Source organism: Mustela putorius, unplaced genomic scaffold, assembly GCF_011764305.1.
Source record: "Mustela putorius furo isolate JIRA1106 unplaced genomic scaffold, ASM1176430v1.1 tig00000127_pilon_pilon_pilon, whole genome shotgun sequence".
Classification (NCBI taxonomy): domain Eukaryota; kingdom Metazoa; phylum Chordata; class Mammalia; order Carnivora; family Mustelidae; genus Mustela; species Mustela putorius.
This window is the reverse complement of record NW_025421288.1, coordinates 321,939-347,503: the sequence shown is the minus strand read 5'-3', so window position 1 is coordinate 347,503 and position 25,565 is coordinate 321,939. Positions and strand designations below refer to the sequence as shown.

The window sequence follows — 25,565 nt, the reverse complement described above, 5'->3', positions numbered from 1 at the left end:
CCCCTCTTACCGATGCCTGTCAACCTCCTGGGCATCTCCTGGGTTCCTTCTGTGTTTGCGCCACCAGGGCGCCGCCCCCTGCTCACCAACCACCTCTGCTGCCTTCGTTCCTGCTTCTCCCGTGGCCGGCCTGCCCAGTGAGCACCGAGGTGTTCTGAGCGGGCTCTAGCCTCCTCCCCACAAGCTCCAGCGCATGGTGAGCCTGTGGCCAGCGCGTGGCCAGAGCATGGGCAGCGTGCCTGCAGCAGGTGACCAATGCGTGGCCACCGCACAAGCTTTCTCCTTGGCACAGGTGTGTACCTGCTTATGATCGTGTGAAAGCCACGACTTGGTGCATCAGAGCATGAAATGCTGTTTTCTTTCTAACGATTTTATTTACTTACCTTATTGGTTCTGTTTCCCCTCTCAGAATGTAAGCTTCATGAGGGCAAAGGTTTTTGCCCCTTTTGTTCATAGTGGAACCCTCGGCCGCTGAGGTGTAGTGGTTGGTGCGTAGCAGACCCGGGAAATAAAAACTGTCCACATTGCTACAATATCCCAGCAATTCTGGGACTCTCCAGATCATCACCGAAACATTCTCAGAAACTCCTGGGCACTTGCCTATGGCATGCGTGCTACCACTGAGTGGCAGAAGTAGGGTGTCCGACCCTCTGAGCACACATTCAGCCACATCTTAGAGGCACACTCACTTCTTCCAAGTCTCCTCTTCACGTAGTCTCCCTAGATGTGTGTTTTGGGCTGAGTTATGTCTCCCCAGAGTTCATATGTTAAACTTCTAAGCCCAGTACTTCAGAATGTATTTGGAGATATGGTCTTCAATGAAGGGGGGAAATCGGAGAGGAAGACAAACCATGAGAGACAATGGACTCCAAGAAACAAACTAGGGTTTCAGAGGGGAGAGGGGTGGGAAAATAAGTCAGCCCGGTGATGGGTACTAAGGAGGGCACGGACTGCAGGGAGCCCTGGATGTACTAAGTAAACAATGAATCATGGAACACTACATCAAAAACTAATGATGGGGCGCCTGGGTGGCTCAGTGGGTTAAGCCGCTGCCTTCGGCTCAGGTCATGATCTCAGGGTCCTGGGATCGAGTCCCGCATCGGGCTCTCTGCTCAGCAGGGAGCCTGCTTCCTTCTCTCTCTCTCTGCCTGCCTCTCAGTGTACTTGTAATTTCTCTCTGTCAAATAAATAAATAAAATCTTTAAAAAAAAAAAAAACTAATGATGTACTGTAAAATAAAATTTAATAAAAAATTTTTAAATAATGAGATTTTTTATTTAAAAAATAAAAGGAGAGGTGAGTATAGTAAATATTAAGTCATTGGGGGGCCTTAACTCTTTATGGCTGGTGTCCTGATAGAAAGAGGTGAGGACACAGACCCACACAGAGGGAAGATCGTGTGAGGACAAAGGGAGATGGTAGCCACCTGCAAGCCAAGGAGAGAGGCCTCAAAAGAAACCAGCTGGCAGCACTTTGGACTTCAGGCCCCCCGACTAGTGTGACAGTGAGTCTCTGCTGTTTCAGACCCCTGGTCTGCGGCACTTTGTTGTGGCAGTCCGGAAACAAACACTAGGTAGAAAATCCAAAAGGACCCCATGTTGTGGTTAAGGATGCCTCAAGTTGCAGGCTGGCTAGGACACTGCTTCGTAAATGAACTGGTGTGCACACAAAGTAAAAAAGTGGGGGTAGGGGGAAGAAACAAAGGCACAGCGTGTTGACATTTTTTATATTTGGTATTTGTCAGTCTTTTTAAAAAAAATTTTCAGGCCATTTTTTTCCTTTAAAAAAAAAAAGCAACCAACAGCAATACTCTGTACAAGTATAACAAACATTAGAAATATGCATCATTCCAAAATAGTTACAAGAAAATTACAGTTTTAGAGTCCATATCAACACATCCTGTTCATATGTGCCCCCAAGAGAGAAAAGCTACAGTATGTCGAACACTTGACGGCTACACAGTCTGAAAACTCAGAACTTGGACTTTTGAGGCAAATCAACATCAGTCACCAAGACTCATTTAGCTCAATAAGCACACCCCAGCGCTGCAAAAGAAAACCAGGCTTTTACATCCTCTCGGGTGAAAAGCAAACACGGATCGGCTGCATAATTGGCCCCCATCCCCCAGGAGCCTCTGACTCCGTGAAGCCCAAATCCAGTGCAGTTAAATGTGCCGAAGTCCAGCCAGAGGTCGCCACGTGCCCACGGGGAACAGACCCCCAAATGTCATTTTCCACTGGTCCCTGTGTCACTAGGTTTACCTTTGGGGGCAAATGTCCTTGCTCTTGGGAGAAGGTACCAATGACCCAAATGCCCCCAACCAACTGACCACCAATCTTTCACTGATAACTAACCCCATCCTGGCTGTTTTTCTGTGTGCAACTGGCAAATACTGAAGCAGGGATGATCACACCCTCTCCGCGATTCCACTAGATTCCTCAGATTTTAGTTCGCTATTCCTGGGAGGCTTTGGCACAGGAGCTCAAAAGCACCTTCTGTTTCCTATGGCCAACCTCCAGCCCATGTGTTCTTTATATTTACATAATTTTCTTCCCTTTTCAAACACTGTGCTATAAATACCCTCACGACCCCACCAGCCCCAAACCCCGTCCTCTTTAGGATGCAAAGAAGCATCGTGACCTTCATGTGACCTGCCACGTGGAATCCAGACCTCTAGACCACAAGCCTTCTTCCCAGGATTTGAGAGTGGCTTGCTGGGGCAGCTGCCTGTTTCCCAAACCCGTATCGGGCAGAAGGGAGGAGGATTTCTGGGTGTTTTGTGTGTTTTTTATACAATAGGTTTACAGTTACTGTTGCTTTAACCTTTTAAAGGGATTTTTAGACTTTTAAAGGGACTTGACACCTAAACACCCATCCCAGTGGCTTCCTGACAACTGAAGTGGAGAGGGGTGTAGCCAACAGAATTTCTGCCCAGGCAAGAGCCTCTCGATGGGGTCAAGGAACTCTCCAAGATCTGGGTGCATCGAGGGGCAGACCAGTGTGAAGGTTTGGAAGCCATCTGCCCAAACCCGACATCACTCAGCAGCCTGGGACGGCATGGCTTCCCTGATGCAGACCTCAAGAGCTGAAGGCCCCCTTGAAACAGAGTCCAGAGGGCCCATCCAGGCCCGTACCACCCATTCCTTTAAGGGCCTGATGCTAAATGAACTGCTTGCCATGAAAGAAAGCAAAGGATTTGGCAAAAAGTGCAATTTCTCTGTGGGAAGGAAGTTCTCCCCAAACACGACACCTTCTCCACCTCTCCTTTTAATCCTTTCAGTACCTCAAAGGGAAAAGGGGGACAAAAGACATACAAGCGCTAAACCTCGGAACTGAGCCAAGGGCGTTCAGTTGTGGTTCACCCTTCATGACCCACTAACATGTCCAGTCAGCTCTCAAAGCGCCAGCAGAGTGAGGAACACAGCAGGGGCAGGAGACGGGGGCTCCCCCAGGTCAACGGTGACCAGGGCACTCAGAGAAGCCCCCGCCCCTGTTTTCACTCGGACACAATTGTCCTAAGTTTACAGCAGGATTTATTATTGTGGAAAACAGCCACAGGATTCCAGGAACCTGGCAATTCCTTCATAAGACCTTATATACTTCATTGCCTATAGGAGGAGAAACCCAAAACTTCTTCCAAATATAACCTGAGCCACAATATAAAATAAAAAGAAACAAATCCTTTCATGTTAATGCCTTGAGAAGTTTACAGATTATGTACCAATAAAATAAATCCACATAAATTCTGAAATTCTTGGTGGATACAACACCTGAAGCCAAAAAAAAAAAAATTAATCTACATTTTTAAAAAATCAAAGTAATTACAGCAGCAGTATAGTGAAAAGAGGTTTTAAAAATAATTACATCTTTGATACAAATTCAAACTTTGTACACCTCAATTCAAAGGAATGACTGTTTTAAGAGTTTAGTATATATATATACAGTAGATATGGATGTGTGTCACTGCAGATAGACTAAAGCCAGTGGACTTTGAGGGAGGAGGGATTAGTCAGACACTGTTTTCACACTGAAGTGTTCACAGATTGCCACGCTTTTAAACACACACACACACACATATACACAGACACACAGACACACATAAAATGCCAACCTGAGTAAAACATTACTAAAAACCTAGAGCATCATGAATCACTAAATCACATATTGCACCTTTAAATAATCCTTCTTACCAAATACAGAAACAAGAAAAAGGATAAAAGAGGGACAAGAAAAGGAGACCATGTCACTGTAGGGTTCCTTTGCTTCCCTCCCCTAACCCCACCCCACAAATTCTCAAGGTGATACCTGGTTTCCCCTCTCACTCAACCAACCAATGGGCTGAAAATGTGGCCAACAGAAGTGTCTTTGGGGAAAAGTGGGAGGGAAAAGGGAAGAAAGAATAGAGCACAAAACAGGGGGGAGGTGAAGGGGAGGGGAGGCCTCCTCTAGTCAAATGAGAACAGGAATGTTACTGAGAAGGCTGAACCTCGGATACTAAACTACTGTTTAAATATTCCGTATATTCCAATTAGGAGATTCAATACAAAAATAGAGATATCTACTGAGTTTTGCCTGTGGAAGCATAATTCAGAAAAGGCACATGTTCAAATAGAAAACCCAGGCAGGAGAGGCACCACGTACCCCTCCCTACATGATAATCATCCACAATTATGTATTTTCCATCAGCTAGATTCCAAGATACAGTAGGTAAAAATAGACCTCTGATACTTAAAATATATTCAACCCAACACAATCCTGGCTTTAGCATGTGAATCATATAAAATAGTCTTTTTTAAAAAGAATCTGTTTTGAAAAAGAAAAAAAAAGTCATAGCTCACTTTTCCTGGTGTTCCATAATTCTTAAGAAAAATTTAAAAAAAAAAAAACAAAAAGTGAACTCATCCCATTGGTGATCAGGAATGTAGTAGATTAGCTCACCACCCATCCACAGCCCCTGTCAGCCCCAACTTCTCATCTGTCCTGTGCAGTCTCACACCCTCAAATTAGTTCTAACGAAACAGAACAAAGAATTAAGATATTAGACATATAAAAACATGTCCACATCGGGGCATTTTCCTTTGCTGTGGGTGTGACGGTCCAGGTAACTCCAGAAAGGTCTGACTTTGGGATTAGGCAATATAACCATTTGTCTTTCCAAACGCAGTCACGGGAGCAAGGTTTTCATAGATTGTCATTGCGGTTGTGTTCTGGTAGATGAGATCTACTTTTGAGTCCTTCTGGGATCTGATAATATCCAGAACACACTGGTTGAGGAAAACATACTGGTCCTGTAGAAGAGTAAAAAGAGAAAGCCAATGAGCAGAGAGGTCCCAGAGAGTATTAGCAACTAAGGCTATTTTCAGATTACCCCACTCCCCCAAACCCACCAACCACCCCGCCACACACCCAGTGAACACTTCAAGTTCACGTTTATCAAGAAGCTGCCACATTCTGGTAAAATCTGAAACCACAGATAGCAAGATTCTCATCATCAATCATTCTTAACCAGAGGGACACACTCCCCATACCTCCCCTCCCTAAGGAGGAGTCCCAGAATCTTGGAGAAGAGCAAAAAAGGAATGTGGAAGAAATAAGGCACATATACATTCAAACAAGAAAAAGTCCAGCAAGAATTACTTGGTTAGCGAGCATGTACTGTGTAAGAAGTAAATTGTGATTCTCAACAGAGGGGATGTGTTAAAGGGGGATAAGCAGGGTAGAGTTCAGTGGGGACAACCTCAGGCAAGCTTGTCAGAATCTGTAGCCATTAAAAAGAAAGAGGAAGAAGGGGTATATGCTGACAGAAAGATCCATGATGCTATAAGAGAAAAAAATTACAGTGTAGTATTATATATAAAATAGGATTCAATTTTTTAAAAATACTCTGTGTGTTAATGTCTAAAATATGTAAAGAACCTATACAATTCAACATCAAAAAAAAAAAATCTGATTAGAAATTGGGCAGAGGACCTGAATAGACATTTTTCCAAAGAAGATATACAGATGGCCAACAGACACATGAAAAGATGCTCAATATCACTCAACATCAGGGAAATGCAAATCCAAACCACAATAAGGTATCACCTCTCACCTGTCAAAATGGCAGGAAAAAAGGACAGAAAACAAAAAGGATGCCAAGAAAAGGGAACACTCTTGCACTATTGGTGGGAATGTAAATTGGCACAGTCTCTGTGAAAAAACAGTATGGAGTTTCCTCAAAAAAATTAAAAAGAGATATACCATTACAACCCAATAATTCCATGTAACCCCATGTTTATTATAATATTATTCACAGTAGCCTAGATATGGAAGCAACCTAAGCATCCACTGATAGATGAATGGATAAAGAAGATGCGGTATAGATCGACAATGAAATATTACTCAGCCATAAAAAAGAGTGAAATCTTGCCATTTGTGACAACATGGACAGATCTACAGAGTATTATGTTAAGTGAAATAAGATGGACAGAGAAAGACAAATATCATTAGATTTCACTTAAACATAGAATCTAAAAATCAAAACAAACAAATGAAAAACAGAAACCAACCCACAAATACAGAGAACTGCTGATTGCCAGAAGGGAGGGAGACAGGGGATGGGCAACATGGGGGAAGGGCAGTGGGAGGTACAGGCTTCCAGTTACGGGATGAATAAGCCAAGAGGGTAAAAGGTATAGCATAGAGAATCAAATCAGTGATATTGTAATAACGTTGTATGGTAACAGATGGTAGCTACACTTGTGGTGGGAATAACATTACATACGCGGTGGGAATAACATTACATATAGACTCGTTGAATTGCTATGTTGTACCCCTAATGTACTAAATGTACTAAATAACATTGCATGTCAACTGTACTCAGTTTATAAAAAGCAATAGCCAGAAGAAAAAAAAAGATACTGTGTATGTGTGTGTGTACATGTTTTTCTACAGATGTACATAAAGAAACCTGTAATGATATATACAAACCGTAAGCATTGGCTATCTCTAGGGAGGGGGATTGGGGAAGAAAAAGTAATAGAGAAACATAATCCTGTTCTGTCAGATGTTTTAAGATAACAAGTTTACAGGGTGCCTGGGGGCCTCAGTCTGTCAAGCATCTGACTCTTGATTTCGGCTCAGGTCATGATCTCAGCCCCATATGGGGCTCCACACTGGGGGTACAGAGCCTGGTTAAGATTCTCTACCAATGCAGAAAAAGGGGAACCCTCCTACACTGTTGGTGAGAATGCAAGCTGGTGCAGTCACTCTGGAAAACAGCATGGAGGTTCCTCAAAAAGTTGAAAATAGAGCTACCCTGTGACCCAGCAATGCACTACTGGGTATTTACCCTAAAGATACAAATGTAGTGATCTGAAGGGGCACGTGCACCCAAATGTTTATAGCAGCAATGTCTACAATAGCCAAACTATGGAAAGAACCTAGATATCCATCAACAGATGAATGGATAAAGAAGATGTGATACACACACACACACACACACACACACACACTGGAATATTATGCAGCCATCAAAAGAAATGAAGTCTTGCCATTTGCAACAACTAGGATGGAACTAGATGGTATTATGCTGAGCGAAATAAGCCAATCAGAGAAAGACAATTATCATATGATCTCCCTGATATGAGAAATTTGAGAAGCAGGGTGGGGGATTTGGGTGGTAGGGAAGGAAAAACTGAAACAAGATGAGATCGAGAAGGAAACAAACCATAAGAGACTCTTAATCTCACAAAACAAACTGAGGGTTGCCGAGGGGTAGGGGGGTGTGGAGAGGGTGGCTGGGTTACGGACATTGGGGAGGGTATGTTCTATGGTGAGTGCTATGAAGTGTGTAAGCCTGATGATTCACAAACTTGTACCCCTGGGGCAACTAATACATTATATGTTAACAAAAATAATTTTTAAAAAAAAGTAAAAAACAAAACAAATAAACATTCCTCACACTGCAAAAAAAAAAAAAAAAAAAAAACCTCTCCCTACCCCTTCCCCCCACTCCCACCACACCTGCTCATGCAAGTGTGCTCTCTCTCAAAATTTTTTAAAAATAAAATAAAAATTTTTTTAAAATAAACACATTTACATTACTTTCAAACTATAAAAGAAAACAAGAAAAGACTTTGTAGGCAGGTGTAAGATTTCTGGGTTTCTCAAAAGGGGATAAAAGACTGAGTCCTACTCTACATAAGTATAGCAGAAAAAAGAAAATCTCTCTTCTGCACAGCACAGAGGTGAATTCCACTCTTTGGACCACAACCATGCCGCTCACCCCAAAGCATACAATGTACCCAGGCCTCCAGAATATTCCCTGCTAGAATCAAAAACACAGCACATATTCATGGAGTTCTAAATTGGTACGGGGTGACAGCCTGATCCAAAATTAATGTTCTGCTCTTATCCCAGTCAAGACGTGTTCCACCCCTAGAGCATCAAGGAAGGTGATTTCCCATTATGGTTGTTGAGAATGTGACTCGAAAACAATGTTTAGCAGGAACATCTCAGGGAAAGCCAAATCCAACGGTCTTACCCAACTGACATTGTAGATATTAAGCATTCATCTTCTCAACTGGCCAGCCACCCCCCTGTAGCTATGATAATTGCCGTTGTATAATATTTCCTTGGCTGGGTGAGGATACACAGTGGTATGAATGCAGCAACATCCATTTCATTCACATCGTTAACATCTGATGAGTCCATTCAGGAGCTCATTTTAAGGATGGTCAGACCTTCTTAGGAACAAAGTGTGATAATACCAGTTTTATGAGTTTACAACCCAGAAGCCAAAGTTCAGATTATGTGATGAGTCAGTAGCTGCAAGGTAGGGAATCCTGACGTTATCTTGGTTTGTACAGTTCCATTGCTGATATCAGTTACCACTATCTCACTATATCAAATCATTCAATCACACATCAGTTAAGGATCTTAAAGAATGCCTCACAGCCCAGAGCCAGAAAGATGAAGAAGGTGAAATGTCTTAACTCAAGAATGTGATATGATGCAACCTTCTAAAAACAGATTGAAAAGGCAACCTGACAAACACAGAGCTTGGCCTCACCTCTGTTTGCACCATTAAGGGCCTGTGCATTCGAAGGTCATACACAATCCCATATACATCCACCATGTTCTCATTCTCTATCTGGTAGATAAGACGATCGATGGCAATGAACGTGCCTGTCCTTCCAACGCCAGCACTGAAGAGAAAAAGAAATGAGCACATCACCATGGGTTACTTGAACATAAAACTCTCAAGTGTCCCCCTTTATACATATATCTTGCTCTCCCCCACTATCAACACCAAGGATGGTTAAACATCTGCTCTACTGAAATCCTGGCAAGTGGGACTGCGTTAGCTTGGGACTGGGACCCCAGCCGTAACGTTCAATTGGAGGCAAATGACACAAATAAAACATCTGGCTAGACCTTCTTAAATCTTAGTGTCGTTCAAGTCACCACCATAACCTAGGATGGCAAGTTTCATCAACTTATTCCCTGTAAGGCCACAAAGCCCCTCTTTTCTTCTGTTCTAAATTAATTTCTTTAGCTTAAAAGCTAGAGTCCTATTGTTCTAAAGAAGGAAGGGGGTGGGGGGTAAACTTTTTCTGTAATGGACCAGATAATAAATATCCTTGGCTTTGCAGGCAAAATGGCCTCTTTCTGCCATTTTAGCATGAAAGTAATTACAGATAATACATAAATGAGCATGGTTCTGTTCCAATAAAACTTTATTTACAAAACTAAACTACGCAGCCAAAGACATTGTGGTAATGGACCCATATACATTAATTTACACACAGATTTTGTATGCCCAAAAGAATTCATTAATAAATCAATAAAATGAACTAGAACTATGTGCTCCAACTTTGTTAAGTAATAAACCAAAATGCTAAAAGAATAAAGGAGGTTGCAGAGTGATGCCTGTATCATAAAATCTGGTAAAAGTAAAAAGCTATATAAAACCCACAGGAACATATCAAATAAAATACAAAAGCATGCAAAGGAATGATTCGGATCCATGTTAGGACCATGTTTAACTGTGTAGGAAGGAGACGGATAAGTAGAGACTTCATGACGTAAGATCTTACTAATTAAAAAAAAAAAATGACCTCATTTTATACTTTATTAGACTGCTGGTTGAACTATTTTATAAAATTGAACTATTTTATAAGAAAATGTTATAAATAAGAAATAAGAGTATACTGTAGTTTAAAAAGAAAAAAATAGAGGCAATATACCAGATCTGGTCCACAGGTTATATAGTTTGCCAACCCCCATTCCAGTTCCTGGTCCTTTATACAAACCGTTCTTGAATTTGCAAACGCCTACTGCGTTCCCTCTTGGGCCTTGCTTTTCTAAAGTCTGATATGGAACTTGAAATCTGTCACACACGGAGCACGTCTGCATACCTGCAGTGGACCAGAATGGGTGACTCAGGAGGACTCTGCTTCATGTAGTCACGAACAAGGTACCGAAAGTTAATGAGCAGGTCTGTGGTGTCGGGAACACCGTGGTCTGGCCAGGAGGTGAAATGAAACTGTCGCAGAGGGTGACTCTCACTTGTCTGGATCTAAAAGCCAAGAAAGAGATAAGCATCCGAGAAGACCTAGTGAAACGGAGCCATCTGGGGATGCGCACGGGATGGTTGATTAGCAGCTAGATAGGAGTGGTTACAAGTAAAAGTTGCAATTTTACATTGCTACAACAATGGATAAAGTGCTTGCCCACACTCTGATGTGCTCACCAAAGCCCACAATATGCTCCAGAAGGAGGGGTTCTCACCCTTCCTTTAAGATTCCAAAAAGTGAAGTGACTCCCCCACACTCAGCTCAGAGGCAGCCTCTTCCTAGGACCCTGAGTTCAGACCTTCCTTTCCCACAGCAGGTGCCTGCCTGTAATGCTCTCACAGTCTTAGACCTACAGCTCCTTGGAGCCTCCAGAAGCCCATCCCTGAACCCACCTGGGAATGTCATCAACCAAAACACCAAAAATGAATTATACTGATATGGCTCTGATACTTGGAACCTTTGGGGCACGTCTGCCTCACAATCTGCACGCCTTCCAGAGAGTCTCATAGCAGGTAGCTAGTGAGCACTAAGTAAATATTTAGAATTGCAGGAGTTTGAGAAAAGGAACTCCCCGCCCCCAACACACCAAAAAACACATCTATTTCAACATCAGACAGACAATAGAAAGTGGATCTTGTTGTAACAGAGTGAGTGATGACACGGCCTGGTTTCCTACCACGGACAAAGGCAGGCACCTGTTATTATCAGAATTCCACCCAGGCTGGACCACTCCTGTCCCTATTCAACTGCGCTCATTATGCCCAGCACTGGGCACTGAGCTCAGCCTCATACCTACATCTGGACTCTAGGCATTTCCATCTCCTTTATGAGAGCTACCTTTGGAAGCTTCTTTTTTTTTTTTTTTTAATGTATATACATTACAAAAGCAGTGCATTCACATTGTTCAAAATATGGGAAAAGAGTAGAGAAAAAAAGGCAGAGTGGAGGAGAGGGTACTGTGAAGTCTTATACACACAAAGGGGACAGTCACAAACTGAATCACAAGTATTCATCCAAAGAAGGAAAGCAGCTGTGACAGACAAGTGGACAGGGAGGTGTAGGGGGAGGTCAGACTTTTCAGCATTTTCTCTACAGAGGGTGGCCAGGTGCTCAGCTTAGGGGTGGCAGTCCAAAGAAACTTTTAGTTCTATCTGCTGTGTTCCCACTTTTAAGAAGGAAAATATATTCATGCACTTTGTGTAATTAAAAAGGAGTGTTAGGGGGTAAAGTGGTATTTTACTAAATGCTATGTGGTCTCCTGGAATCATTCGATCCTGGAACAGGAAAGGGCTTTAGGGGAAAAATGTGAAATCCAAATGAAGTCTGGAGTTTAGTTAAAAGATGATAACATCATGGTAATTTTGTTTAAATGATGTGAACAAAGCCACCCATGATTCCCCTCAGTCCCCTCCCCAAGCACAAAAGGAACCGAGGATAACCTGGTCTGGTTAAAATGGGCAAAATCTATAGAATAAGTGCATTATGAGGGTTTCTCAACCACTATGTGCTCCATCAACGTGTGAGAACAGCTTTGACAGCACCTCCAGGGGAGGAATTGAAATATTAATTGAAGCCAACTCCTTTGAGACACAGCATTCAGTGAAGAATTAATACTTAATATACTACCTTGTCTCCATGACTTTTGGAATCTTCAAGAATAATTCTTGTCAAGATGGGATTGGGAGGGAGACAAACCATAAGTGACTCTTAATCTCACAAAACAAACTGAGGGTTGCTGGGGGGAGGGGGGTTGGGAGAAGGGGGTGGAGTTATGGACATTGGGGAGGGTATGTGCTTTGGTGAGTGCTGTTTTGAAGTGTGTAAACCTGGCGATTCACAGACCTGTACCCCTGGGGATAAAAATATATGTTTATAAAAAATAAAAAATTTTAAAAGAAAAAGAATAATTCTTGTCAAACAGAACCTAACCCACCAACCTCCCATAAAAGTTAACTCCACTGATTCTACTCCCAGGCTTTTCTTTGGTGCAATATTCACAATATGCATAGACGTTTGTCCCCCGGTGTGTTTCACTTAATTGCAATCTCGCATCTCTCCATGGTAATTACACAGTCTACGTAGCCATCATTTCTAATAGCTAAATAATGATACACTGACTAGATAACCTATAGTTTAGTTATCTATTCTCTGAAAGCTAGATATTTGAACAGGCTCCAAATCTTCCCTCCATTATAAATAATGCCGAGATTCCTCTTTGTGAATAATAAGCCTTGTCCTCTATTTCAGATTATTACTTTAAGACAGACTCTCAAACATTAAACCACCAGATCAAAGGAGAATGGTTATTTTGATGCTTTTGATATAAACCACAAAGGGCTATACCAATTTACACACTCACCAAAAGATATCAATGTGGCTTCATTGCCTCTATTTCTAGACACCCTATTAAAAAAAGGACACAGGGCGCCTGGGTGGCTCAGTCATTTAAGCGGCTGCCTTCAGCTCAGGTCATGATCCCAGGGTCCTGGGATCGAGTCCTGCATCGGGCTCCCTGCTCAGTGGAGAGCCTGCTTCTCCCTCTCCCTCTGCCTGCCAATCTGCCTATTTGTGCTCTATCTCTTGGTCAAATACATAAATAAAATCTTTTTAAGAAAAGAAAAAAGGACACATAATCTGACTTCCTGCAGTGTCTTCACCATGTAATTGGGTTTTTTTCCCTAACTTTTGGCGGGAGCTGGGTGGTAAGGACATGTCTATATGCCCAGAAATCTTATTAATGTAACCGCTCTCATAAACTACTCCCAACTGCAAAGTGCCACTCCTGAGGTCATATTTGCAACCAAATAATCCAAAAGGGCCTCAGTCTGTAACAAAAACTCTATAAACAAGTGACCTGAAAGCGGAAGGAACAGTGGCTGCTGCTGACCCTTGTTCTCAAGATTCATCTCGTTCCAGAATAACATACAGTAGCAAAAACAAACACAAAACAAAACAAAACACCAGACTGAGAAAAAAACAGAACAAGCTGGTGGCTGCCAGAGGGGAAGTGGGTCGGGGGGGGAGCGAAAGGGGTAAAGGGTACTAAGACCCACAAACTCCCACTTACAAAATGCGTAAGTCACAGGGACAAAGAGGACAGCACAGGGACTAGAATCAATAATGTCGGAATAAAGTTGTGTGGTGACAGATGGGGACTACACTTGCCCCAGTGGGCACCACGTAAAGTATGTAATTACTGGGTCACTAGGCCGTACACCTGAAACTAATGTAATATTCTACATCAACTACACTTCAAAAGGGAAAAATAAAAAATAACATGAACTTTCTCTTAAGAAAGTTAAAGCTAAGGGTTGCTTTAGAGTGTATGCAGATCATTTTCATTCTGTGAAAAGAGAGCAAAAGTATTTTTCTGATGCATAACAAAAAGTATATATATTGGTTAATATGAACCTAAAACTATCACCCCAAACTACTATAGGGTCTTCTTTTCTGAGGCCTATCCATCTTGGCCTCTTACTTACGTTTTTCACCGTGAAGTCTCTGATGGTCCATTCTGGAAGAACGACTTCTGATGTCATTGCCACCGTTATGTCCCCATAATCCTGAGCCTGCTTGGAGGGCCAGTACTCCTCACATTTGGTCTAGAGTAAAATTGCATTTTTATTCAAAAAAGTCAGGTCGCACCGTCCGCCATCACTACAGCTTCATAAGGAAGACTGGCTCTTGGAAACTTGTATCAGAGACTGCGTCGGCCCTTTAGCTGGGTTCTGTCACACTCCCAAAATTGTTTTTTTAATTTACAATTATGGCCAACTCTTTTACAATTGGGACGTTTCTCATAAAATTCCAGATTCCCGGCTTCTCCTGAGAACTCAGAAGATCTGGCCCACCCTGAGCCCCCATTTCTGCATGAAAATGGATTTAGAGCAGAACAGTCATTGTCCCTTCTCGGAGGACACAGTCCCAGCCGGCTTCCTTCGGCTCCGACGGCCACCAGCCCACGACTGTCCTCCGAACTAAACTCAGACTGACCCATAACCCCGTGCAGCTAAAAGAAATGAGAACCTTCCCCAATACTTCCAGACCCACACTAATTAGAATAAAAATACAGACACGAATAAAAAGAATCAAATTAAATCACTCCGGGTCTTCGATTTAAATAAATCGGTGGGCAGATGTAAATAGAATAAAAATCAGGAAACATCTGCTCTGCAAGAATATCTAAATCTCTAATTTGACAAATGACTTAATACACCCACACGAACACACACTCTTTCTCCCTCCTCCCTTCCCGCCTTTCCGAGGTGTGTTCTACTGCAGGTGCTGTCCAAACCGATTATCTGACTCTTATCTGACTCCCCCCAGGGAGGTCAATTTTGCTCTAAAAAAACAGATGCCCGGACTCCACCTCCAGGCTTCTGACTCTGGCTGCGGACCTGTATTTTTTAAAAAGATCCCAGTTTCCAGACCACTGCTCCCACAAAGAACACAGGACTCAGACACACAATGAGATGGAGCGGATGCTCTCAGCTCAGCCTCTTCCCAGCTGGGTGTCGGCTGCTACCGTGTGGGCAATTCTTAAGATCTCTGAGCCTCAGTTTCCCCATCTACACAATAATTATAAAGGAGCGCTGTTAGAAGAAAAAAATAACATACATGGAGTAGACTGACTGGCTCCCTTTCTTTTTCACCCAGAGCCAGTAAATCCACTTCTCCCCTGACTTGAGATAAACAACAAATGTGTTCTCCATTCATTCAACTACATCATTTTCATTTGCCTAACACTGATTTATGAAACTGTTCCACAGGGCAGGCCTTGAGCTCCACCACACCATAAAGTTTATTTGCATTCATAAGCAAAGTTCTTTTGTTTGCGTGAAAGTCTGTTCTCTGGATGCAAGGAAGTGAGGCAGAACACGGGCTTCTATACCCAGAGCCGTGTGAAATGGGAACCACCTCTTAGGGCTCACTGTTATCTCTCCCTCCCCCATCCCCAGCCCGTAGCACAGCACCCTACACATATTTGGGGCAGGGTAAACATCTGCTAAATTAAAGTGAAATGAAGAATATTAAAGGGGGAGAGGGGAGAGCTGAGATTTATCTGGGGAGGAGTCTGAGATCTGGGGTAGAGGAGGGGTTCCAGTGTTAAAAGCTATGTTTGATCACCAAGTTGGTCAAATCCCTCATCTCACAGATGAGATGCTGGCTGCTTAGAGACACAAAGGGCTGGCGCCCACTCCCAACAGGGAGATGACCCTGTGCTCCAGTCCCACGAGCTCTGTGTGGAGCTGACTGCACCCCCACTACTTATAACTCCAGCAGCGACCTTGTGAATAGAGAATATTGCTATTCATCCACAAAAGAAGGTAACAATAAAATGCTTTTTTTAAAAAAAAAAAAAAAGATATTTTTAAACTTTTCTCTTAGAGGAGAAAAAGGCAGAAAATAAGTTTCTAAGAAGAGAGGTGCTGATGGTTGGGGGAGTGTTTTCTTTAGAAAGACAAATGCTTCTTAAGATATGCCTTCACCGCAGTCAAAATGAATGCATTAATTTAATTCAATAATTTAAATTAAAATAATTAAACAAAATAAATTTTAAAATAACTTAAGTAAAAAATAAAACACTTACCCTTCCCTGTTCGACACATTTGGTCAACATAACAATGGCATATACATTTTTCTCCCAAACCATACGCCAGAAATCTTTCAAAGTGTTGGGCAAAGGCCCTTGTGTGGCAATGAAATCTTTCTTGGAATGGTAGCCCTAGAAAATGGGAAGCAACCCAAATTCAGTGTCAAAGACACAAGGAGGAGCCCTGAAGATTTCCCCCGAACAAGCCATGCTCTGGGCTCGTCTCTCCACTTACGGGCATGTAGTTGGCATTGATGTAGTCATCAGCTGAGTGTGTCTGGATAGAAAGCTTGACACGGGAAATATCATCTGTGGCATTGAGAGAAAAAAGGTGCTCATTAGAAATATTTGAGGAGAGTTACACACAAGAGAGAAAAGTACAAAATGGCAACACAGGGGCTCCTCTCACATCCTGAAGGTGTGACACATGGCATTTTATGGAGGTGACCTACTGGATCCTTACAGTCAGCCCAAGTGACTGGCACAGAGGAATCAGGCAATTGCCTGCAGAAGCCCAGCAGAGCTACGCACTGGCAGAGCCAGGATTCGACCCCCAGGCAGCCTGCAGCGAGGGTCCGAGCTCTTCATTGCGCCAGACCTCCTTCTCAGACAACACCAACCTACTGCTATTAGCATCCTTGGTGTGCGTGCCACAAGCCAAGAGATTCACTGAGCAATTGTATTTATTCCTCAAAACTGCCCTTCTGGCTTTTGTGCCCATTTTACAAATGAGGAAACTGAGGGTCTATGAGATTAAGTACTAATGTCTGGTCAAAGACACTCAGAATTCAAATCTAGTGCTCCTCCCACGAAGGAAAGGTCTCCATACTTTCTCTATTCTCCTAAAAATGTCATTACAAAAAGTACCAAACTCAGGCATACGCTGAATGTGGAAGACTACTATGGGTGGGAAGATCTAAAACACAAAATCCTTGTGTTTTCATCTTAAAAATACACACACCATTTATCAGTTGCGTCTAAACACTACAAAAATAAATGCACACACAAGCTTGCCCAACTCAAGAAATGAAGTAATGTTAGAATTTCAAATGTAATCAGTAGCATCACCTGTGTGTCCCTGCATCTGACCACATATTATCTCACCCTCCCCTGGACAAAATAACACAACAATTCCAAATTCAGTGACCTACACGAGTTTCAGCCCAAAACTCTCCCAAACTCTGGGTCTGAAAATCCCTGCAACATTCACAGGAACAGGCCAACGATCCTGAGTTAACCGTGCATGGGCTGTTCTGAGGCACATCCCACCAGCCTGATTTTGAAAGCATTTTTCTTGGCACAAGGGCCAGTACCTGCTGTCAATACAAGGACAGACGGCAGGAGGCACAAAGAGAAAGAATGCAGAAGCTAAAAAATCCTGAATCTAAGCAGAAGTTAATGTTTTAGACCGGAAAAGAAAAACACGGCTTCGAAGAAAAGAGACAATGTCTCTAAATGTCCTTGTGGAAAAATCATCTGCAGAGTCTATAAATGACAGCGAAATCAGAACACAGCTGCAATCTATTGATAAGTTCTTCGTGCCCTAATTCCCACCCGAGAGAGAGACCACAAAGAACTTTCCGTGGAGGAGGGCTTACAGTTCATCTCCACGGATGATGTGATAAATCACTCTCATTTTAAACCCCATTTGGTTTGTTGGATGTTATCCCCATCCATTAGGCAGACATTGTTACTTTTCCAATATGTGAATTCGGGCCGCCGTGTCCATGGAGAGAGGGTGAAGTGGCCGAGCTTCGGCCCGAGGCACCGGGGCTCCTGGACGGCGAGGATGTCCAATATGTGAATTCAAATACAAGTCATATTTAGCTGTGGCATGCTCTCATCAGCCCACCAGAGATGTATCTGGATAAGCAGAAAGCATTCCTCCCGTCCTCCTCCTGCTCCCTTCCTTTCCAGAGCAACAGTGGCTGAAATGAAGGGCTTTAAGAGAGAGGGGATAAGAGCAGGGACTCTGGCCCTTTTCCGGAAAGAAACGATAGCCCTGGCCCGCCAAGACCCTCTGTGCGACTCTGGGCAAACCCCCTAGCTATGCTGTGCCTCAATTTTCTCATCTACAAACCAAATATTCTACTACCTCCTTCATAAGGTTCCCCTGAGGGCTGGATTCAGTGGAATATGCATCCCACAGGGGACTCATGAATGAACGTGGGCGTGGCGAGCCAGCACCCTGATCCCATTCCCCTCCACCGTTAGAGGCCTGACAGCCAGAGACCAAGAACAGGGAAGAGCCTATGGGGGGACAAAACAACAACAACAACTTACAGGGCAGAACGTTATTATAGCGATTTTTTCCTCTATTCTCAGCCAGCTCCGCCGCATATTTAGGTAGACTGATTCCAACAAGCTTCAGATCCTGAAAACAAATGAGTTGTCTGTTGGTTTAGTGCCCAGATGTTAGTTACAACGAGCACAGAGCACGACAGAACAAGGTGGAAGTGCAGAGGTGTTTGGGATTAAACTGTGTCCACCAAAAAGACAGGCTGAAGTTCTGATCCCTGGGACCTGGGAATGATGCAGCCTTATTTGGAACTTCGGTCTTTGCCACGGTCATCAAAAGAAGATGAGGTCATGGGGGCGCCTGGGTGGCTCAGTGGGTTAAGCTTCTGCCTTTGGCTCAGGTCACGATCTCAGGGTCCTGCGATCAAGCCCTGCATCGGGCTCTCTGCTCCGCAGGGAGCCTGCTTCCCCCTCTCTCTCTGCCTATTTGTGATCTCTGTCTGTCAAATAAATAAATAAAATCTTTAAAAAAAAAAAAAAAAAGAAGAAGAAGAAGAAGAAGACGAGGTCATACTGGAGTAGGGTGGGCCCTTCATCCAACAGGACTGATGTCCTTCTAAGAGAAGAGACACCAAGATACAGACATATGAGGGGAGCCAGGTGTGCTGAGATGAAGGCAGGCAGAGGAGTTAGACTCCCACACACCAAGAATGCCTGGGGCTTCCAGAAGGTGACTGAAGCTTCTGGCAGGAGCCTTCCCTAGAGGCTTCCGATGAAGCAAGGCATTGCCAACACTTTGATTTTGGACCCCTGATTTCCAGAACCATGAGAGAATAATTGTTGTCAGAAGCCATCCAGTCTGTGGTGTTTTGTTACGGCAGCCCGTGGAAACTAATGCAGAGGTCCCACTCAAAGAAAAAGCATAATCCTTGCCTTCAAGGAGCTTACAACCTGGGAGCGGGGTGTAGGCAGAAATCACTAACTTTACAACGAGGCAGAATTAGATAAAGGCTGGACGTCGCTGACAGGCAACACCCCACAGGAGAAAGGGACCCAAAGACAGAATTTACGTCCTGAGCTGTGCTTTGAGTCGTGCAGTCGGTTGAACAGCAGCGCCCAAAAAAAAGGCAGGCCCACATCCTAATTCCCGCAACCTGTGGATGTGAGCTGCTTTTGGTAAAGAGTCTTGCAGAATGGATTTAAGTTGAGAATCTTGAGGTGAGATCATCCCGGAATCTGCAGGGGGGCCCCAAATCTAGTAAGAGGTGTGTTCACCCAAGACACCCCGAGGGGAGCCACAGGGACGGGGGAGGGGGGGGAGCCACAGAGCAGAGACACAGCCCCAAGCCACAGAACACCTGGAGCCACTCACTTGGGAAGAAGCAAGGAAGGGGATCCCCGCCCAGAGAGATGGAGGGAGGACCGGTCTGCTGACACCTGACTCTGGACTTAGTAGAGCCTCCAGAACCACAAGAGAATATAAATTTGATGTTTTAAGCCACGAGTTTGTGGTGATTTGTTATGGTAGCCACAGGAAGCCGATGCAAATGGGCAGGCAGAGACAGCAGCAGGGCGCAGGCCAGCACAGGGCAGGGTGGGGAGGGTGGCAGGGAAGGGCAGGGAGAGAGGGAGTGTGTGAGTGTGTGACCATTCTGAGGGAGTGGCTCTGGGCTGGTGGGGCTGGTCAGAGCACGCTGGACAGGACGGAACAGGATGGAAGCACGGGAACTCTTTACGCAGCTCTTCATGATGCTCAGGAATCAAACCTGGGCCGCACGGTGCCCCACGCCAGCCCCCACAGCTTCCCAACTACTCCAGTGAACAGCCCCCGGACAGAAATGCCCAGTTTCTCTCCCTCTCTCTGCATACTCTTCATTTCTCAACAAAGTTAAACACAAAAATCACTAGCAGTGAGGGTACATCTAAGGGCTCGCAGCCCACGCAGCCACAGTGGGACCCCCGAGGGGGACATGGAAGAGCTCCTCCCCCCTCCAAGAGGGCCGCCTCTCACCCAGCGCTTCTCCTTGCAACAAAAATGGGCGGGTTCCCAACTTTTGGAAGAAACATAAAGCAGTTAAAAAACACATTATTTACAACCACGTACTTCATATTCTTCTGCAAACCCACAGTTGGAGTCCGCTTGTTGTTTCTTAAAGTAGGCCTCGAAATTCTCCACTTTGATTAACTTGGATCTAAGAAAATAGAACAACTCCTTAGGACTCTTGTACATGCAATAAAGTTCATGCTCAAAACAGAAAAATACAAGTTATTAGAAAAAATTAAAGCAGCTACTCACTTTTTAGGTCTTCATCATAGAAAGGGAAAGAAAAAAATAATCCATTAGAAACACCGACTCAGTCATGACTCGAGAGATAATAGTAAACATCTTCCCAAAAGAACAAAAACCATAGTAATAAATGGGGGAGGGAGGGCTCACTATAATGTTATTTACAAACCACTGAAATGTAAATCAGGAAATCTCACTTCTAGACCCTCTCATATAACTGATTGGCTTTGTGACTTCCAACAAGGTCCTCTCCTAGATATTGATAACCCATTTATTTTTCCTTAACAATCACAAAATACAAATTTATTGGTAGAATATGGAAGTGAGGTTTTACTCGCCTTAGGAGAACATGGCAAGGAAGCTACTAGCTTCCGGAGACAAATAAACACGTTCCTTGCAGAAAAACAAAGCTAGCAAGAACTTCAGGATGATCATGGCCAAATGTGTTAGAAAAAAGGACAGCAAGTTCCACCAAAAATTCTCTGGATAGTTACTGAACAGATTGGGGGATCAAATGTCTTCAAATAAAGCTCATAACTCCAGAGACTTACTTAATTTGAGAAAAGGATACCTCATTATTCTTCGCATCTTTCCTGTTTTAAAAGAAACAAAGACCCATTAAGACCAACAAAAGGGTAATTCTGGGCTTTTCCACTTTCATGTATCTACAAAATGCCTTTTATATATATATGACACTAAATCTTGTTTCCTAACACTAAGCTTAGAGGTCTAGGCAGCAAACCCTGGTTACAAATCTGCAAAGTAACTCTCTTTCATACCATCCAAAAGTATGGAAGAACCTTGCCCAGGCCACCGTTAGATATACCTCTGGGTAAACGTGAATCCGCAGCATGACTCCTTTTTAAAGCCAGAGTCATTTCTTCATACTCTTCGAGAAGGGCTTCCCGATAAGTTAATGGAATAAACCAGAAAATATCTCCACTATAGGTATGTGGTGGGATCCTGGCAATCTCCTGCATTGTTGGCTAAACCCCATATTGGTGTTTAAAACATACACACACACATACAAACACACACACATACACACACCAATTCTGGAAGGTGATTTGTCAGTATGTATCAAAATTGAGGGGCTCCAGAAATAGACCCTCAACTCTATGGTCAACTAATCTTCTACAAAGCAGGAAAGAATGTCCAATGGAAAAAAGACAGCCTCTTCAATAAATGGTGCTGGGAAAATTGGACAGCCACATGCAGAAAAATGAAATTGGACCATTTCCTTACACCACACACAAAAATAGACTCAAAATGGATGAAGGACCTCAATGTGAGAAAGGACTCCATCAAAATCCTTGAGGAGAACACAGGCAGCAACCTCTTCGACCTCAACCGCAGCAACATCTTCCTAGGAACAACGCCAAAGGCAAGGGAAGCAAGGGCAAAAATGAACTATTGGGATTTTATCAAGATAAAAAGCTTTTGCACAACAAAGGAAACAGTTAACAAAACCAAAAGACAACTGACAGAATGGGAGAAGATATTTGCAAAGGACATATCAGATAAAGGGCTATTGTCCAAAATCTATAAAGAACTTAGCAAACTCAACACCCAAAAAACAAATAATCCAATCAAGAAATGGGCAGAGGACATGAACAGACATTTCTGCAAAGAAGACATCCAGATGGCCAACAGACACATGAAAAAGTGCTCCATATCACTGGGCATCAGGGAAATACAAATCAAAACCACAATGAGATATCACCTCACACCAGTCAGAATGGCTAAAATTAACAAGTCAGGAAATGACAGATGCTGGCGAGGATGCGGAGAAAGGAGAACCCTCCTACACTGTTGGTGAGAATGCAAGCTGGTGCAACCTCTCTGGAAAACAACATGGAGGTTCCTCAAAATGTTGAAAATAAAACTACCCTATGACCCAGCAATAGCACTACTGGGTATTTACCCTAAAGATACAAACGTAGTGATCCGAAGGGGCACGTGCACCTGAATGTTTATAGCAGCAATGTCCACAATAGCCAAACTATGGAAAGAACCTAGATGTCCATCAACAGATGAATGGATAAAGAAGATGTGGTAGTCAAGATGGCGGAGAAGTAGCAAGCTGAGACTGCTTCAGCTAGCCGGAGATCAGCTAGATAGCTTATCTAAAGATTGCAAACACCTGAAAATCCATCGGCAGATCGAAGAGAAGAAGAACAGCAATTCTGGAAACAGAAAATCAGCCACTTTCTGAAAGGTAGGACCGGCGGAGAAGTGAATCCAAAGCGACGGGAAGATAGACCCCGGGGGGAGGGGCCGGCTCCCGGCAAGCGGCGGAGCAACCGCGCACAAAATCAGGACTTTTAAAAGTCTGTTCCGCTGAGGGACATCGCTCCAGAGGCTAAACCAGGGCGAAGCCCACGCGGGGTCAGCGTGGCCTCAGGTCCCGCAGGGTCACAGAAGGATCGGGGGTGTCTGAGTGTCGCAGAGCTTGCGGGTATTGGAACGGGAAAGCCGGCTACAGAGACAGAGCCGACAGTAATCTCGCAGCTCGGTGTTACCTTGAACCGGTCGCAGGCTCGGTGAGCTCGGAGCGCGGCCGGAGGACAGGCAGACGGGAGTAACTGGGCGCTGTTCTCTGAGGGCGCACTGAGGAGTGGGGCCCTGGGCTCTCGGCTCCTCCGGGCCGGAGACCAGGAGGCCGCCATTTGTATTCCCGTCCTCTGGAACTCTACGGAAAGCGCTCAGGGAACAAAAGCTCCTGAAAGCAAACCCGAGCGGATTACTCACCCCGGCCCCGGGTAAGGGCGGTTGTGTAATTCCGCCTGGGGCAAAGACACTTGAGAATCACTACAACAGGCCCCTCCCCCAGAAGATCAACAAGAAATCCAGCCGAGACCAAGTTCACCTACCAAGGAGTGCGGTTTCAATACCAAGGAGAGCAGCAGAATTCCAGAGGAGGAGAAAGCCAAGCACGGAACTCATGGCTTTTTTCCTGTGATTTTTTTTAGTCTTGCAGTTAATTTAATTTTTTCTTTTTCATTTTTTTTTTTCTCGCCTTCGGGTAAAATTTTTTTTTTTTTTAACTGTTACCTTTTTCTTTTTTAACGATTTTTTACTAGTTTATCTAATATATATATATATATTTTTTACATTTTTCTTAGGTGTTTTCTTTTTTAAAAATTCTTTTCTTTTCTTTTCTTTTTTTTTTTTTTTTTTTTTTTTTTTTTTTTCTCTCTTCCTTTTTGAACCTCTTTTTATCCCCTTTCTCCCCACTCACGATTTTGGATCTCTTCTAATTTGGTTAAAGCATATTTTCCTGGGGTTGTTGCCACCCTTTTAGTATTTTACTTGCCCCTTCATTTACTCTTATCTGGACAAAATGACAAGACGTAAAAATTCAACACAAAAAAAAGAACAAGAGGCAGTACCGAAGGCTAGGGACCCCTAATCAATACAGACATCGGTAATATGTCAGATCTAGAGTTCAGAATGACAATTCTCAAGGTTCTAGCCGGGCTCGAAAAAGGCATGGAAGATATTAGAGAAACCCTCTCGAGAGATATAAAAGCCCTCTCTGGAGAAATAAAAGAACTAAAATCTAACCAAGTTGAAATCAAAAAAGCTATTAATGAGGTGCAATCAAAAATGGAGGCTCTCGCTGCTAGGATAAATGAGGCAGAAGAAAGAATTAGTGATATAGAAGACCAAATGACAGAGAATAAAGAAGCTGATCAAAAGAGGGGACAAACAGCTACTGGACCACGAGGGGAGAATTCGAGAGATAAGTGACACCCATAAGACGAAAACAACATTAGAATAATTGGGATTCCAGAAGAAGAAGAAAGTGAGAGGGGAGCAGAAGGTATACTGGAGAGAATTATTGGGGAGAATTTCCCCAATATGGCAAAGGAACGAGCATCAAAATTCAGGAGGTTCAGAGAATGCCCCTCAAAATCAATAAGAATAGGCCCACACCCCCCGTCACCTAATAGTAAAATTTACAAGTCTCAATGACAAAGAGAAAATCCTGAAAGCAGCCCGGGAAAAGAAGTCTGTAACATACAATGGTAAAAATATTAGATTGGCAGCTGACTTATCCACAGAGACCTGGCAGGCCAGAAAGAGCTGGCATGATATTTTCAGAGCACTAAACGAGAAAAACATGCAGCCAAGAATACTATATCCAGCTAGGCTATCATTGAAAATAGAAGGAGAGATTAAAAGCTTCCAGGACAAACAACAACTGAAAGAATTTGCAAATACCAAACCAGCTCTACAGGAAATCTTGAAAGGGGTCCTCTAAGCAAAGAGAGAGCCTACAAGTGGTAGATCAGAAAGGAACAGAGACCATATACAGTAACAGTCACCTTACAGGCAATACAATGGCACTAAATTCATATCTCTCAATAGTTACCCTGAATGTGAATGGGCTAAATGCCCCTGTCAAAAGACACAGGGTATCAGAATGGATAAAAAAACAAAACCCATCTATATGTTGCCTCCAAGAAACACATTTTAAGCCCGAAGACACCTCCAGATTTAAAGTGAGGGGGTGGAAAAGAATTTACCATGCTAATGGACATCAGAAGAAAGCAGGAGTGGCAATCCTTATATCAGATCAATTAGATTTTAAGCCAAAGACTATAATAAGAGATGAGGAAGGACACTATATCATACTCAAAGGGTCTGTCCAACAAGAATATTTAACAATTTTAAATATCTATGCCCCCAATGTGGGAGCAGCCAACTATATAAACCAATTAATAACAAAATCAAAGAAACACATCAACAATAATACAATGATAGTAGGGGACTTTAACATTCCCCTCACTGAAATGGACAGGTCATCCAAGCAAAAGATCAGCAAGGATATAAAGGCCTTAAATGACACACTGGACCAGATGGACATCACAGATATATTCAG

The 25,565-nt window shown here is 43.4% G+C and overlaps 1 protein-coding gene across 2 annotated transcripts in view; it reads right to left on the bottom strand.

Annotated features, from left to right (window-relative positions):
• Window positions 1-1,712: 1,712 nt before the first annotated feature.
• Window positions 1,713-25,565, bottom strand: part of PTPRJ (protein tyrosine phosphatase receptor type J) — a 58,311-nt gene continuing 34,458 nt past the window's right edge. Inside the window, exons 14-23 of one of the 2 annotated variants that reach the window (XM_004763032.3) lie at window positions 21,229-21,270; window positions 20,687-20,695; window positions 20,495-20,582; window positions 18,436-18,526; window positions 16,388-16,461; window positions 16,150-16,284; window positions 14,042-14,161; window positions 10,401-10,561; window positions 9,053-9,188; window positions 1,713-5,288 (exon numbers count right to left, since the gene is read on the bottom strand). In XM_004763032.3, coding sequence (XP_004763089.3) covers window positions 5,130-5,288; window positions 9,053-9,188; window positions 10,401-10,561; window positions 14,042-14,161; window positions 16,150-16,284; window positions 16,388-16,461; window positions 18,436-18,526; window positions 20,495-20,582; window positions 20,687-20,695; window positions 21,229-21,270 — 1,015 coding nt within the window. In that variant the 3' untranslated portion in view covers window positions 1,713-5,129. The remainder of the gene's footprint in view (window positions 5,289-9,052; window positions 9,189-10,400; window positions 10,562-14,041; window positions 14,162-16,149; window positions 16,285-16,387; window positions 16,462-18,435; window positions 18,527-20,494; window positions 20,583-20,686; window positions 20,696-21,228; window positions 21,271-25,565) is intronic. The other variant, XM_045089754.1, reaches the window with a different exon arrangement.